Source organism: Rhynchophorus ferrugineus, unplaced genomic scaffold, assembly GCF_030347505.1.
Source record: "Rhynchophorus ferrugineus isolate W39M unplaced genomic scaffold, kcgeb_rfMv2 rfM6, whole genome shotgun sequence".
Classification (NCBI taxonomy): Eukaryota; Metazoa; Arthropoda; class Insecta; order Coleoptera; family Curculionidae; genus Rhynchophorus; species Rhynchophorus ferrugineus.
The window spans coordinates 34,045,625-34,063,947 of NW_027472585.1; the positions used below are offsets into that span (position 1 = coordinate 34,045,625).

General features: G+C 32.1%; 1 protein-coding gene across 7 annotated transcripts in view; it reads right to left on the reverse strand.

Moving 5' to 3' along the window:
* The window catches only part of LOC143198090 (irregular chiasm C-roughest protein), a 314,080-nt gene that overhangs the window by 64,793 nt on the left and 230,964 nt on the right, over positions 1-18,323 (reverse strand). For all 7 annotated transcript variants that reach the window (XM_076407063.1, XM_076407061.1, XM_076407062.1 and 4 more), the window contains one exon: positions 18,004-18,304. In XM_076407063.1, coding sequence (XP_076263178.1) covers positions 18,004-18,265 — 262 coding nt within the window. In that variant the 5' untranslated portion in view covers positions 18,266-18,304. The remainder of the gene's footprint in view (positions 1-18,003; positions 18,305-18,323) is intronic.

Consider the following 18,323-nt stretch of genomic DNA (forward strand, 5'->3'; position numbering starts at 1 on the left):
ATGTGGACGTACCAGTATAGATGGGGCTGAACACGCTTATCTCCCCAATACACGGTAATTGTGTCAAAAAATATAATAAAGTTTTAGAAAATAATAATATCATGTTCCATGAAATAGTTAACAACCTTGTGACCAAGCAAAATTTAAAATATTTTTACATGGGGTTGTGATAATTAATAGACTAAAACTTGGGAAAGTCAAGTCAAAGTCAATACACATAAAGAGATAGAATCATGTGTTCATATCAAACGTATATCAAAACAACGTATCAAAAGAAACAACAGATATAAACACGATCCATGTAAACATTTTTGTATTCAGGTTTTTTTGGAAATTAATATCATTAATTATATTAAAGATATTAAAAAGTATGTTGAAAGTGATATTATGAGACAACTCCATGTTAAAAATGTTAAAAAAAACATTCAAAATGATAAAAAAACTGATGCACTAAGCAGCAACTTTTTATGACTGTAAAAGGACATTTAACTCAATTATATTAAATTGGCTTTCTTTTTTCGGTTGAAACAACTGGAAACTTTATGATCCAGGGAAAGGTTGAGGGAAATTGAATATCAAAACTAGGTAAACTTTCCAGACAATTAAATTCGCACTAAAACATTGCTGCCTGAACGGGTTTGAGATATTAGGACATTACTTCTAAAGTAAATCGTAGTTAGTTGTAGTTATGAAAGCTTTTAAAAGATAACATATTTTACAAAATAGAATATTGGGACTTACAAGTCTATAATCAATGAAACAGTCTATAATCAGATTTGTGAGTGTTAGCTTTCTGAGATATATCAGATATTTATATCAAACCTATTAATCAATTTAATAATAGTTAGGTAATAAATGCTTTCATATAAATTAGGTGAACATTTGCGAATGATAGAATCATTATAATAAAACTAAATACTTCTGTTTAGAGGTATAGAAAAAGTAATGTCAAAGTGGTAATAGTCAATAAGATCTATAAATGAAAAAATCCTGTTTATATCACTTAAGGGATACCCAATTACTAGACATTCGCCTTATTGCTATTTACCTTCTCCTGTTTTAAAATTGAACGGATAAAACAAGGCTAAAAAAAGTAAAAAGTAAGTTTTCAGCCACCTCATATGACTTTTCTCTCGACGTCACCAGTTCGGTCTAAACTAAAATTAAATTATAACGAGAGCCTTTCAAATACAAGTTTGCTTTTACACGGGAAATTTTGTATTCGCAAAGAAGAGGGCGAGCTGGAGGGTCCTCGAACGCGCCCGAATCTCTTCAACTGACATGTGTTATAGTGCCTCTTACTACACGATACCCTTTCTGGCTCTTGATAAAAGATTTTTGAGGGCAAATCACCGACAGCGCCCGGTTTTTGTTACAAGATAAAAATGTCCTCGTCGAGTGGACGTATTAATAGTTTGCGGTTAGATTATACGAGATTATTCGATTTAACGAAGTTGTTATGATTCGCAAATCAGGAAATATCGAACGCTGTGTATTCGTTATTTCTGAATGGCTGTAGTGGTTAAAATCACGTGATACAATAAAATTATCTCACAAAATAAGTCCCTAACATTTTTTAAATTATCCTTTAGTTGTTGGTTGTTGGAATTGGTTTGTTGGAGACGTAATATGTGGCCTCGACGATGACTCCCAACAGTTTATTCTGGAACCTCTGGGGCATATCTAGATTTGCTAGTAGTACCCCACAGTTCAATACTCGATGCACAGGTCCAAATGGGCCTAACTATTGACTTATACAGGAAAACCTTATTCTCTAAGGATAATTTAGATTTACGCCCTATCAGCCAATAGATTTGATTTAGTTTAAGACCAAGCTGCTTCTATTTTCTCACTATATGTTTTTTCCATGTCAAATGTCGATCAAGATGCATTCACAGATATTCGTAATTATTTATTTTTACTGAGGGACTCGACAAAAGGTGAATGTCATATGGGTTGATTTTGTCTCCTTTGCTTAGATACGACATGTTTTCAACCACAATTCGACTTTGATTAGATAAAGTTAGAGGTTTATTGTGGCTGATATTGGATCCTAGTGTGTATCCTCAATTGTAATCAGAAATCTACTTTTGTTGATGAAATGCGTGTATCATTTTATAATACGTACCAAAGTAATTCCTTCAACTAGAAAAGTAAGTATTTTAGATATAAATAGCTAGTTTAATAGTGGAGTATATTATTTTACTCTACGTAACTGATAATATGCTTCACTTCCTATGTCAAAATTCATTCAAATAGCATTATTATACAATGCAATATATTATAAGTGTAGTGGTCTATCACGCACAATCTTACCTAGTCTTGGTATTGTTTGTTGAAAGATTTATGGAAATATGGGAGGATGTCAGGTAGGTTTATTAATATTAATTGAATAAACATCTAAACTATTATATGACTTACTGGAGAATGTTTTTGAAAGGGTAACTTTTTAGTTTTATGATTGCTATTGGGAGTTCACCTAAAGGGAATTTAGGTACAGTCAATCTATATATTTTCAAACAATAGAAAACACAAAATTGAGCATGGTCTAACAAATTTTTCTTAACATATGAGAATTAACTTTTACAAGTACATAAGGTAATAATATTTTAAAACCGGAAATTTGGTAAACCTAAGAGGATAAAAATTGTATTTTTCCATTATAACATTTCTGCGTTAAATGTTGCCGTAATAAAGCAAAGTTTCTGACTGAAATACCGAAAATTCCAAAACCTTCGACGTCCTTTTCTCCCTATCTCGTTCGCCTCGCCCTGTTGGTAAACAGTCACGGATTTCTTTTTCTCGTTTCGCTTCAAAACGGTTATGATGGTAATAAAACCATATGATGCCACACTGGGATGCGAAACCGTAATGGAAATGAAAATAGTTTAATATCAAAAAGATCCACCAGAAATAAACTGTATTCGAAACAATATATTACTCTGTCGCTAAACGACAATTATGTTAATTTCCAAGAAATCTATATTGTTTGAGATAAAAAATAGAATCAAGAAAAGTATTTTATTGGTATGTGCGGAAATAATTTCAAAACAAATTTCTAGATGATATTTCAACTTATGATGAAAAAGTTATTTCACTCAGTCATATTATCATATCTTTCTAGAAGCAATGAATGTATCTCATCTCCAAATTTATTCAAATTCAATAAGTAATTAAAATTTAAAAAAATTATAAATATTTCTATATTATAATAATAAATCTTAATTGATAGAGTTTGGCAGATATTCGGTTATATACATACAGTAGTTGCACCACAGTAACAATAAATGCAATAACTACCTATATATGATATCAATAAAACTTTAAAAAATATAGAATATAAAAATGGCACCTTAGGAAACTGTAGAATTTATAATTTTTTTAATGTCCAGTAGAATTAAATTAAATTCTTTCAACAAATAGTACCAGATGTACATCCTGATAAATATGACTGACATTTCTTAACGATTTATCAATTATTTCAATTACTTCATAGAACCGCAATGCCATCAGAAGTTGAACGCTCTCGAGTGTCCTCTTTCGGACGAAGAACGGCTTAGATGGATACAGATCCGGTGACAATTTTCACTCTATATTGGCAATCCACGGGCGAAAAAACGACCAAAGCAATCACAGCATCCTGTCTAACCTGTTCGACGGACTCGTGAAGGTCCTTGACTTTCTTGATCTCGTCTTAGTCTCGCAACATCTTGTTAATAATTGTGACATGTGCAAATTATAAAATCAGTTAGATTGGTTTGTTAACATTTTATTTATAGTTTTGGTTCGTCACTATATATGGATAAGAGTTAATAGTGGAGTTAAAAGTAAAGAACTATATATTTAATTTCTTTTTATAATATAACACATGGACTGAAAAGTCCCAGACCTAACGCATATATGGCGCTAGTTTTATTGCATTCGCCGCTTTTTCAGTTAGCACTAACTTTCAAAAGAAAGCTGTTAATATTTCATGATATTCTACTCATAAGTTTGTGAATTGTGCTAAGAGTGACACTACTTTTATTATTTTCAAAATCAATTTCGTGCTTTAATTTTACATTGCTTGATGCAAAAAAATACCGTTCAAGCGAAGCAATTGCTTGAAAAGTGTTATGAGGACTCCGTTCCATCAGAAACAACAATAAAAAGTAGGTTTGCTTCAAACGTGGTCGTTGAATACCGATGATGCAGAACGCAGTGGACCAAATGATGTGGTAACACCAGAAAACATTTTAAAAGGTCTTCTAAATTGTTTTGAATTTTCGAAAAGTGAATTTGCGTGAGTTAGCTAACATCGTAAGGATAAAGCAACGTGTTGGGTTTATATGGCATGAGCATTTGACTATAAGGAAGCTCTGTTTAAAGTGGATACCAAAATCAAGAATCAGCCTATTTTGAGGCCAAAGATAAATCGTTCTGTAAAAGTGGTGGTTGGAATGATTGTGTTGCCCATGATGGATTTTATGTTGATGTATAAAGCCAATTTTGAACAAGAAACGCATTTTATTTGTTGCGCTTGGGACTTTTCCGCCCATGTGTTAGCTTCATGAATATCTGAATAATAATACTAATATTAACTAATTCGACGCGAATTTAAGAAGAAACGTTGTAGATAGAATTACTTTTAAATATACATTGTTACAAAATAAAGAAAACGTAGGATCGTAAACAAAATACTCCATCATAACCTATAGTGGCAATTACATTATTTGTAACATAACATATATGCAATTATTTCGACGTATAACATACATAAATAATGAGCCAACATACACGAACAATACATTTTTCGTTTACTGCTTTACGTATTTTTGTTAGTATAATTAATACGATACATAATAAACGTATTTTTGTATTTAAACAACTGTAAATTAACGCTTGTTGATGCGTAATGATGTTTAATGAAGTCAGGGTTATTAATTCAGAATTTAATGAGCTTTCCAGCAAGTTTGTTATACGAGATGAACAATATTAAAATTATTAATTTTATTAGGCTTTTTATGATAAATAGATAAACTTCCTCGTAAATGGTTCCTCAAATATTGTACGTTTACGTACTACCAAGTTCTCAAGACTAGAATGAGCAGAAATCTAACCTATCTAAGCTCTAAATACCGAAAGATGTCAGTAAATGGTGGCATGAAATAATATCTCCTAATTTATACCGGATCCAACCTAACTTATGTAAAATGTGAATTTGGTTTGAGATTGTAATATTTATATATAGATAAATAAATTATATTCGTATATCGTGTGTTGGTATTAGTTTAATATATCCTGGAATATGGTATTTGTACCAATAATCTTATCAAAATTTTAACTTGCCTTTAAAGGAATATTTTAAGTTAATTTTCATATCCAAGAAAATAAATTCTATTATAATTTATTCATCAAATGCACATATAATCTACAGGAACTGAACACATGATAAGCGTCCCTATGAGTAGACTTTTATAAATTAATAATGAAAACTTGAGATATTTCAGGAATCTCGGTCTTCATCTTCTATAATTTTATATGGAGAAACAATTCAACTGTTGAAGGAGGAGAGAGTGATATAAGACCGGAGAAGAAGTGCGAAAATTAATCTTGATTACGACTCTCGTAATTTTTATTTCAACCAACACATGTCCCCCAAACTTGAGCCCCAAACCACGCTCATTATTTAACCTTTTTCTTATTTCGCCGGCATCGCAGATATTTACTGATACAAATAGCGGCCAATTATAAGGATTAATTATAATTGTTATGAAAGTCCACCAGACAGATCTAAATCATTCGAGATGGTCTTTTCGGGGTCGGTCAGTATTTCGTACAAGTGCAATTTGTTTCTCGACTTTCTCGACTCATTTGTGACGACGACCAACTTTTTTTGACAAATAAATAAAACGACCCGAACAAACAACAACAATTTACGTCCGTTTTATACCTCATCAATCTTTTTTTGTCTGGCAGATAATGTTCTTTAAACATAATGCGTGATCTGGCTTGTTTTCTCTCGAGAACCTACCGTAATTTGATTTTTATTTTCGTCTATGATAATTCGGAGGAAGGGGGTCGTCTGTCTATTAAAACAATGACCTTGGACTAATTTTTGGTCTCGAACAACGGACAGACACACTCCAACTGGGCGATATTGTCTGGGATTTAACAATTACATGAAATTAATCAAACGTGAGAAGGGTTTCGGTAGTCTAGCCCTTGAAAGGTTGGGTTGCCCTTAAAGAAACTGCCATTAGGGAGAATCAAAACTGACGTTCTGTGAGGAGATAGTGTCAGTTTAGTTAATGTGGACGGTATATCGTAGAGTAATTGATATTATAAATTCGGATAATAAGAAAACTATTAAATATCAATTACAGATAGGTATTCTATGTCGTGGTTATTGGTCCCATCGATAGCCATATCTAGTGATATTGGGTTGTAATCAAATACTTTACGGCTTTGATAATGATACTTTGGAATAAAATTAATGGGATTTAACTGTTTCTGAGTTGGAAAAACTTTAGGATTCTGAAAACTGCAGAAGCAATAAAATCACTTGGCTAACTAATGTACTTTATTAAATAATGTTAATCATTATTTTTGATCTCCAATCCCAAAATATAAAAAGCAATCTTTGTGTTATATAAAACAGATCACAATAATCTCTAATAATTCTTAACATTGCTCTTTTGTCTTTATCTACTTCACCGTATAGATACGGCCGTTACTAATATTGTAAATGATCGATTCCTTTCTGTTTCAGTGATTGTGCTAGTATATCCAAAGCAACCTGGTCGAATTCCTCCTCCAGTTCCAGAACTTCCTCCAGAAAACAGATATTACCTACATATTTTATAGTCAACAAAAATATAAATTTGCAGATTTATATCTGTATAAGGTTCAGAAAACAATTTATTTTTGATTCCAAATTCCAAAATATAAAACTCAAACATAGAATTATAGAATACATTTTGCTATATTCTTTTTGTATAGAATCAAACAATATGAGTAGAAATTTGATACCCATGTGAACTGAAGGGAATATCTGCAGGAATATTACAATATTTCTTGACTCCTATTACAACGAACAAAAAATATAAATCTGTAGATGCAGGTCTGTATCAGGTTATGGAAACAAAATATTTTTAAGCGCAAATCCCAAAACATTAAAAGCAACCTTTAATACAAAGATATGTATCTAGTAAATCCGTATAATAAAATGATCTCAAATTATAGAAGCAACTCATTTTACAGAAAGCAGATTATACTATTAGCACAATGGATTTCTATTACAGATAATATATAAAAACAGAATCTCAATATCTCAATATATAAAAGATCAATATATAAAGATAATAGTATTTGTATTATTTATAACAAATTACATTATTATTTGATAATAATAAAAAAGCAATGTGAACTCAATTGAATGGAATATCTGTTTTAGATTAAGCAGAAAAAACTACTTTTAATCTTAACAAGAAGAAGGCTTCGAATTACAGACCACAGTAATGAATAATATAAACTTGAATAATATAATTTAAGAGACAACCTCTCAACTACAAAAAATAGATAAATAGAATATCTTAAAATATATAAGACATCATTCATATTACAATATATGAAAAACAATCGTATATATATATATATATATATATATATATATATATATATATATATATATATATATATATATATATATATATATATATATATATTTGAATTGAATTGCCCAAATAACCTGACCATTTACACGGCTGGTTCTAAGCGGGAAGATTTCGTCGGTGCCGCATACACTTTAATACTATTGGAGGAGCACTTTTGGCTTTCTACTATTACTAGTATTTTTTCTATGGAGCTTTTGGCTATTTACAAGGCCCTGCCTTTACAGTGCCTATAAGTATTAATAGGCACATCAATACTTATAATATCGGACTCAATGAGTTCTTTGGATAGTCTGATTTCAGTAAAGACAGTCCACCCTCTAGTTATAGCTATCAGAGAGCTACATACAGCACTGGAGAGGAGGGGAGTAAATCTATGGATTCCCTCTCACGGGAATTTCCGGTAACGAAAGAGATGACTATCTGGTAGCAGAAAGGAAGATTCAATTAAACTAAGCATTCTATTTAGTAAGGAAGACGCTAAAACACACATAGGGACTCTATACAAAAAACTGGATCTACTAAATTAGGATCTCCTTATGGAAAATAACAAGTTGTGGGAGATCAAGAGGGTCTTTCACCAATCTCCTAATAACTTTAGCAGGTTCCAACTTAGCACCCTTGCTCGGCCGCGAATAGGACATAGCAGGCTAACTCATGAGCATTTGTTAAAAGGAAGAGACCCTCCACAATGTGATGAATGTCTAGTACAACTGAGCGTCAAGCACATCCTTCTGGAATGTGGAAATCTTGAAGTATTGAGACAGCAGCTTAGGATGCCAAGGTCATCAGAGCAACAGGTCCAACTCAAGCATTTGGACATGCTTATCAACTTTTTTACGGCCGCGGATTTGATATAGCTCCTATGATTCTCCTCTATTGCAATTTGTTTTGCTTATTATTTTAACTTAAATGTATTGTATACTTTATTTAAAAACTACATTGTAGCATCGATGCTAAATAGCCCAAAAGGCTGATAGACTTTTAAAATCACTACATAGTATAAAACAAAGTCGCCTTTTCTGCAACGGATTTTGATGCGGTTTTTTTCAATAGATAGAGTGATTCAAGAGGAAGGTTTATATGTATAATACATGCATAATATACTAAGGCAACATTGCTAATTTTAGAGGTTTCTAACGTGATGTCGTAAATAAACCTATTTTTTTAGGCTTATTTAGCAATTAGCAAAAACGCTGCCTAACCCTACGAGTTAGATCAAATTAATGTACTACAGTATTGTACACCATAAAAAGGTCTACAAAAAAGTCCCCGATGGTATATGTTTATCTTTTAGGGATAACCCACATTAACCATTTTTATTGTTTACTTTTTACGTGAGAAAATGGCTTATTTACGAAGCTATTTTAAGCAATACGGCATTAATCCTTATCGAATTAAGTACCTTAAATACAGTGTGCAATTAATATAGATCAATATGGTTCCTTACAGCATGTAAATTAAACAAATATTTTCGGAGATATTACAAATTTAAAATTTGCGTTTAAAAATGTGTAATGTAATAAAAATTGTATGAATTTAGATATTCCAAAGATAGCAGGAAATCTTCATAGTAAGTATAGGGGAAGAGGAATTGTTTTACTCCAAATTTAATGCGTGCAGGCCAAGGGCAGTAATGAATGAACCAAAAATACTGGATCGATTTTAATCATGTTTTCATTGAGTGACATAGGCATATATATTTTATGCCCGTGCAAAGTCGGAGCGGGCCGCTATGTTTTTATATACAACGTTCATATTTTTTCTGTAGTGTATTTAATTTAGTATCAGCATTGCACCCGTGCGAAGCCCGGGCGGGTCGCTAGTAAATAAATAAAATAAGATACTTCAATCTAAAAGTCTTTTATCGCAGTTGCTCAGCGGTAAAATATACAATACTATTAATTTTATTAATTCAAAAATATACTCCGGGATACCCATCTTTTTCCCAATTTATCAAATTAAAAACGAAATCAAATTCCGTCACGATCAATTCTGTTTACCCATAAAACGAAGCTAACAAATTCCGCGAGCCGTTCCCCCCCGAATCGTTCCCCCCCGAATGAGCCCCGTTCGAGTTTTAACGATATTGTTTTATGGAGGACGGAAATTAAAACGAGTAGAACTCATAATGAAGCTATTTTACAAGATGCCCCTTATCGGTCCGTACCAGAGGAGCACTCGTAAAATTAAAAGAAGCCAAGTCACTAATAAAGATCGGTGTTGCGGCTTTCATAAACTCGCCGTGCGATAAGGGGAATATGGTTCGATTTAATTGACAATTAGACGGGGCCAGTTTCGAAATGGACAATTTTTACGGGTCGAAGACGCGCGGAATCGGGAGGAATGTCCCGTGGAATCTTATTAATTGGTTGATCCTCTTAGAGAGCGGTAATCTGGCCGGGGACAGCTCCAAATATATTTGTCGTGTAGCGGTTTCTAAAACTGAGATAATTCCTCGGCCTGGTGGTCCGGGATAATTTTGGATCACGCAAGAATGCACAGAGAGATAAAAAGGCACAATATTACATAGTTTCGTCTATGTCGGGTTCGATTTGAATATATTCTAATCGGTCGGGGCCAGGCTACAGGTATTATAAATATCGGTGGAGCTATCGACGTTATCTTAATCCTTCTGATTCTTGGAGAATTTAGGTTTCTGGTATTTGAATACCGTTTAATAAGCGTTACTAATTAAGGTTTTCTTAAAATAAAAATCAACACCAAATTCGTTTAGTGAATATCAAAAGATGGTAACCATTTTTTGTTTCGGTACTTTTTAAATTAGTGTTAAGGTAAATCTGAACTAAGTTTTTATAACCTTAGTGATGGAAGCAGTGCTCACAGATTGAAGTTCTCTCATAAAAAAATGCTCGTGCGATATAAAAGTTTACTGTTAATAATTTTTTTTTCAAATTATTACTCCTAGGGGTTCAGCAATCTGTCCAATGGACCATCATTTCTAATGATAATTATTAAATACATGACATAATATAGAACACTTCAGTAAGTGATGCCTTGTATAAAGTATCTTATGTTATTATTATAATATTGTTGTAAATCTTGCTCTAAACTCTATATTCACTTCATCGTTAACGCTCACATCTAGCTGATAAACAAATACTTTGAATTATGCTTGCTAAACTACGGCAAATAAAATGTGTTATAAATTTAGAGGGAATGAAAAATTGGAGCTGGAATATGAGCTCCGAAATTGATACAAACAAATTGATAAGGATATTGAGAATCCACTTTCTGGTATCAAAATGGTAGCTGTGAAATGTATGGTTTCTTGAAAACGCTTAAGGCACACAAATCCCATGTATACCATGAAGACTGTAAGAAATTATTGATATACTCTTTAATATGTAAAAATTCAAATGATATAAATAGTATTACAGCTTCAGTTCCATTATTTTATAACCAAGTCTCGCTAGGATTAAGAAGTATATTGTATGTCATGAGGTACAAGCACATTGTTCTGTTTTCTAAGTAGCAATAAGTTTATGAACAATTTAAAAAACTTATATGATTTTACATCGTAAAACCGATATTGTTTTCTTGTTAGGTATTCAAATTGTAATATTTAAATAGTATAATAAATCCTTTATATATTAATTATTCTTGGCACTGTTGTCTCATCAGCAATGAGATCAATCTAATCCTATTATTACTTTTTTTTTTCGCTGAAGCAACGTATGAATATAATTTGCAAGGAAGTTTTTTAAATGTTCATCCTTGTGGATAATTTCTGTTATAAATGTGCCAGAAAGTTGGTTTGTACGAGCAAAATATATTTTTTTTGTAAATGTAGTTTAAATTAATCATAGTCATTTGTTTGCATCCTTCAAAATCACGCCAGCATTGTTTTTATACTAGAATAGTGAACTAAACCGTTTTGGTATAAAATTTGGCATGTTTGATCAATACTATATCATTTTTAATTATTCTTTGACAAAATTTCAAACCAAAATGTATTGAAACTGATTTTTAATTACAGCTGTATTATGGAAACTGGATTTTCGACTGCTGGAAGGTAGTGATGATAGCGTATTCTAGTTATAAAACCTTACTAACTACATGCTACATACAATATCAACCGCAGTTATAAATAGAAAGGGGATGAAGATATTCAAAAAATGTATTAATTAATAAAAAATTCAGCGTTTTTTTAACTACTTTCCTGGAAGTGACAGTATGACAAGCTGTGAAAATATTCCTCTAGGACGCCCTCAACCTACTCATTTCTGGTGTGAAAAGCTTCCCAGAAACAAACTTTTTCAGGTTTGGGAACATATGAAGGTACGATGGTATCAAATCAGGAGAATAGCGGGGATGGCTTAGCAAATCGTAACCCAAATCCTGGCAGTGTTCTATGAAACGTTTGAAACTTGAGTGAATCTGAAACTGAGAACTTTTCTTCTTGAAGTTAGGCTTCTCGCGGATATTAATATCCAACTAGCCAAAGACGCTGGAAAAACTATTTTGCCTGTCGTTATTCTGCCTTTTTCAGAGTAATTAATTAACAGGATCCCTTTCGCATTTCAAAACACGCTGATCCTGATTTCTCGGTTCTTTTTTTTGAGCTGGAATTAACTTCCATACACTTTCTGGCCTGTATTGATGGAGCCATGTCTTGAGTTAGTTCAAAAATTGCTTAGAAAATCGTTTGCGTATTTGTTTTTGATCACTATTCAGTCAATACAGCAGCTACCTTAAGATTTATTCTAAAAAAATCTTGTAAAGAAACTACAACTTGTTCTGTTGAAATTTGGCACATCGAGGAGCCAAATTGGAGCAAAATCCGTATATAATTCAGCGATAATTGACAATATTGTAAATCGGACGCGTGAAGAAATATTGATTGTAATTTTTAATTTGATTCACCGATTAAAATATTACTAAGTAAATAAAGCAATATTTCCTCTTGCTTGTTAAACAAAGTGTTCCAATCAAATATCTGATTTTATGGAAATTAAAATTTAGGTGCTGTTAAAACAAACAACATTATAAAAAGCCGCGCTATGTTCATTAACAGGTAATAAAAGCCATCAATCATGCGCAATTTCCATTTTAGAAAGGAACAGTTATGGATACGCTTCATTAAAGCTTTAATTTATTAGTTGTGTCGTTCGTTTTCTATAAAACGATATTTTCCTTGAAGCATTGAAGGAATATTATTTTTCTCGTTATTTTTTTAACGAGAATAATCATGTTCTGTATATACATGACGTTAAATAATTGAATTTGAAAATGATATTTTCGTTATAAAATTGAAGCCTCTTATTCGTAACGTAACAAAAAAAGAATACGCTGTATATTTGAGACCAGAGTGTGAAACTGAAGAAGCTAACTGGCAACTCAGTGATATTATGTTTACCCTTATCCATTTCTCTTCGCTGGAGATTTTGAAATTCGAGATGATTGCCTTTATTTGTAAGGTTTAGGTGTAAATTTTAAAATTATTAAGAATGTCTCAATATCGTAGGCAGCATTTTACATTTTCTTTCACAGATATCATTGTTTAATTATTTTAGCTTGATATATCACAGTTGGTAAAAGTTATACCATAATTGGTAAGGATACCCTAAAATAGGTGTACTTCCGGTTCATTGCTGGTTTTTCTAACAGGTGTTGCTGGGCTTAAATATGCAATTTTAACGCGCCGTCACATAATGCAAAACCGGCCAAGGAAGAGTTCTCCTTGCTTCGAGCGACTATCAACTATTCACATAAATGGGACACGCCCTTGTAGCGCAGCACTTCGTCAATTTGGAAGCAGTTAGAAAATGGCTAGATGAATGGTTTTGCTCAAATGACAAACTGTTTGGCATCAATAAATTGCCTTAAAGATGGATGAGATGTATAAAATCAAATAGCAAATGCTTTGAATAAATAAATTTTTCGATTTTCTTGAAAATAATGTAGTTTTTTCCGGTACACTCGGAAACAACAACATTAAATACCCTAGATGAGATGCTTGGAACATGTCTCCCCAAAGTTGTGATGTTAATATGTGATAACTAATACAAAGTTGACGAGTATATCCAAATATATATATATATATATATATATATATATATATATATATATATATATATATATGTATATATATGTGTATATATATATATATATATATATATATATATGTATATATATGTGTATATATATATATATATATATATATATATATATATATATATATATATATATAGATATATATATATATATGTATATATACATGCTTAACCCTGAAGGCTCTATTCAAAATATAAGATTTTAGCAGTTCTGCAACTTAACCGTTCTTCCTTAATTTTAAATTAAGCCCGTCATGTCATACCTTTACCAAAAGCCTAACTTTGTCTAAACAAAAGGCTTCACAAACTATTCGTTCTTCATATGATCTTTCAATTACCCGTGTTTCTATGAATTTGAGAACCCAGTCCCCATTGCTAGATTGTGAAAATTGTAATATTTCTTTTTAATACATTTAACACCTTTCAGTAACCACTGTTATAAAATGAAAATAATACATTTTAACATTCCTAAAAGATAGGATATTGAAATACTTGTAATACATATGAACTCAATACCATGTCGAATTTCTAACTAAGTGTATCTGCCGTCACCAAAAAAATGATAGGAAACATAAAAACAGCTATAATTCAAACATCTAAATCTTCCACTTATGTAAAACTGAAATAATTAAATGTCACTTTATTATTTACCTTATAAAGCAACAAGAGCTGGATAATGATTTCGACACGTGCACAGAATAAAATAGAGGTTTCCCCGGATTCCTCTTCATTAGTTCATTTACTCCGACATTTATCTACAATATGCGGATAACAAACGAAAAAATATTCTGATATTATGATAATTATATTCGTTTGTTGATAAATCAATACGATCGGAGACCACCCTCGCCGAGGCTGCGGCCGAGCCTCTTACGCAAGACAATGAAGATGCCAAGCCGCTCGGGCCAATTCACCAGTTTAGGAAGTCCACGGCGCGCGAGGGAGAGAGAGGGACTCGTAAAAACGCACCGTAAATATTGTCGCTGTAAATTCCCTATTATTGGTACCGGTTCAGCGATCGGGTTTTTTTAAGCCGCTTGGGAAATGTTTTAATGCAGCGGCGGGCATAAATAATACACCGGCCCGAGTAATTACCGTTATCAGAGTGTTATAAAATATTCTCCGTGTCTGTGGGCGTATCGAAAAATAATACGCCAATGCCACTTTACAGTTAAATTTACTTTATCTCGTGCCAGCGGTCCGGCTACAGATACGGCGACGGCAGCGGCACTACCCCGGCATCGATTGCCGATTTAATTACGCTAATTCGTTTCGTCGGATCGAATTTCATATGGGTCCGGCTCGATTTTATTTAAATTGATTAGGCAAGTTCAATACAATACAAATACGTGTTGCTCCGTACTCTGCCGCTAATGTCGATAAGTTTTGGGCTAAATTTACCTTACGCTTGCCCTTATTTGATCTATTCTGGTAATGTCCACATTATATTTTCAATAATTTGATAAATTAAGTTTTCATTTTTAAACTACAACCTGAATAGAATTAATTAAATTATAGTATAAGCTAAAGAATGAAGATCAGTCAAAAGGTAGAGAAATTAGATTTATTATGTCCGAAAAAAGAGAAATGCTACACGGCCACACAAACGAGAGATACAAGCAGTTAAAACATAGCTAGATTCGCAATCACTTTAATGAACTGTCAAATGATAGTAAAGGTGACCATTTGCTTTAGAATACAACCAAATATCAGAATAAGCCGATGTTAAAGAACAAACCCATCAAAAATTATATTAACACCCTCCTACAAAAACACCTCGACATCATATTTCAATTGAATTAGTGTGAAATCACTTTTAACTGGCAGAACGTACCATAAAGGATTGAGACATTAGAGTTTCAGGAGACAATTTTTAATCAACTTAATAGTATAACTTACACACTTAATAAGGGTTCATTCAGAATAAAATGTGTACCTAAGATATGGGAAATAACGTAAAGGTTAATAATAATTTAACCCGGAAAACCACCAAATGAAGTCCATCTTATAGACCATAGCCCTTTATTGCCGGCAATTTCCATGAATTGCGCATGTAGGGCCACTATTATATTTGCTTTATACAGGCGATATCTCAACAACAAAAAAACGGTAATTGGAACATTTGCCAACGACGCAGTTACGCAGGTCTACCTAAAGCTATAGAAAAAGTATAAGTAGCAGTCAACAAGATCTACAAATAGTCTAAAGAGTGGAAAATACAGTTTAATAGCTCGAAATCTGTGCATGTGAATCCATGTTCATGCATATCACATCATTTGAGGGATGCCCAATTACTCAACCAAAATTCCTCGGCATCCAATTCGATGGCAGATTGAATGGGAAACGTAACATTAGACAAAAAAATCACAATTAAACAGTGTAGTGATTAAACAACTCAATGAACTATGACCTCAGATCAGGTATATTGATTTATCAGTCAATAATACTCAAAAATTGTATGGTGCATGGCGTGGAAAAAAGGTCACAGAAATCTGGAAGCAATTTAACTATTCGATAACACAGCAAACCAAAAGACTGGAGCGAACAAACCAAGGGAATTTGTTTATATAGAAGGTGTAAGTGTTACTATAAATTTAGCTTAAGTTAGTTTAGTTTGATTTTAACTTTCAGTCGTCTTGCTTGTGAATTGATCAAAATTAAAAGAAAAGTAGCAATACAAGTATACAATAAGAATGAATCATATCAATCATATTGATGTTGTTATCATTAACTGAGATACAATCACTTGATCTATATTAGATTTAAAATGAAAAAGCACGTTAGTTCACACTTTTAAATCGTTCCAGTTTGATTAGAGCTATTTAATACGTTTAAAATTCGACGAATAAGTAAAATGTGTAAGGAAGCGTATATCACTTAATGAAAAATTGTGGTACGCTGTAATTTGTAGATCTGCTACAAGGTAGCCTTTTGATACTATATTTGGTGACGAAACTACGTCTCAATGTATTTTAAGATGGTTCTTGTTTTCGTTGATGAGTAACTTTTGATTCTCATTATACATGAAAACCTATTCAAGTGGCTGCTGTGGTTACAATAGGTATAAATATTAGTCAATTTTGTTTTGTACTTATATTTTACAAACAACGTGTTAGATATTATTTTCAAGTATATCTCAATGATTCATAAACAATGAATAGGCTTTGGGCTTATTTTTTTATTATAAATTATTATTTATTTGTTATAAACCATTGCATGTATTGGTATGGTAAGTTTTACCACAATTTTACACTCGTAGTTTTACCACTACAATTGAAACCGAAGTTAGTCCAAATTGAAAATGTCCAGCAGTAGTGATAACAGATCGGTTGTTACGAGTTTAAAGTATTCCAATTGTCGTAAAACATTTCATTATTTTAAATAAAATTCCCCTGTAATAAAGTTTCGGTAAAGTTACTATTTCAGAATACAATAACTTGAATCCGTAGTCCGACCGTTATTTTATTTACTCAGTCACATACAAAGACAATATGCATCTGAAAAAGATGATTTTTGCTAACAAAGTAGACGTACACTTACGAAAAACAAATTTTCAATATATACTGAGATTGCTCAAGTGTAAAACGGTCTTGTTTCTAAATATAGAGGACAGTTTATGATAAAGAAAATTGTCAATATTGTATTGTTATTATTGACGTACTACTGTTCAATCCGAAATTATAATATAGATTAAATCCATTAAATTTTTCAAGTTTTCGATAAAAACTATAAACTTATTATGTGGAGTTATGGGTGGTTATGTGGTTTTTATGTATTTTTAATTTTATTATTTATATTTATCATGAACCTTTTGTGCTTTTTATAGTTTGTGGCTCTCTTTACTATATTACGTGTTATTATAATACTTTAGTTTTGACGAATGGTGTTGTAAATAAAATAAATCTAAACTTCTTATCTTATGTATTTTTAAATACATATGTGTTACCAGAAAGCGTCTTATTTTTTGTACAATATGAATGATGGAAAACATTCATTTAAAACATGTATCGTAAAGTTTGATGTCCATCGACAATAAATCATTCAAAATACTGTCTGTGGACATTTATTTGTTTTTTTTTACGGTTTCATATTTAATTCAGCTGCATTTTTTCGAATCTCTTTCGAGAATTCGCGTGGAAAATTTATGATGTACTAAAAGTTTTTATTAGCTGTAATTAATTGATTTCCTTTTCTTATATGAACTGACTTTATACTTTATAAAATACTTGAACTGAGTATCTATAGATCAAAATGATATTATCGATGGAACTTACCTTCTTCGTCGCTCCCTACCATGGAGTATCGATCGAATCCGCTGAGATTTCGATGAGTACCCAACCCGAAGTCATCCTTCGTCCACTGTAAGGTTCCGGATTTCCCTAGAACCCGGCACGGTAAGGTTACTCTGGATCCTACCACCGCTGTTTGATCTTGAGGTTCCATTGCAAATTTCTGTTCGGATTGTGCGATGTTCACGCACACCATCATCAGAGCTATTCGCAATAGTAGGATGAACAACTTATAGGAAGATGCCATTTTGTTTGGCTGTCGAGGTATATCAGTTGAAATGTTTATCTGAAAAGAAAAAAGAAAA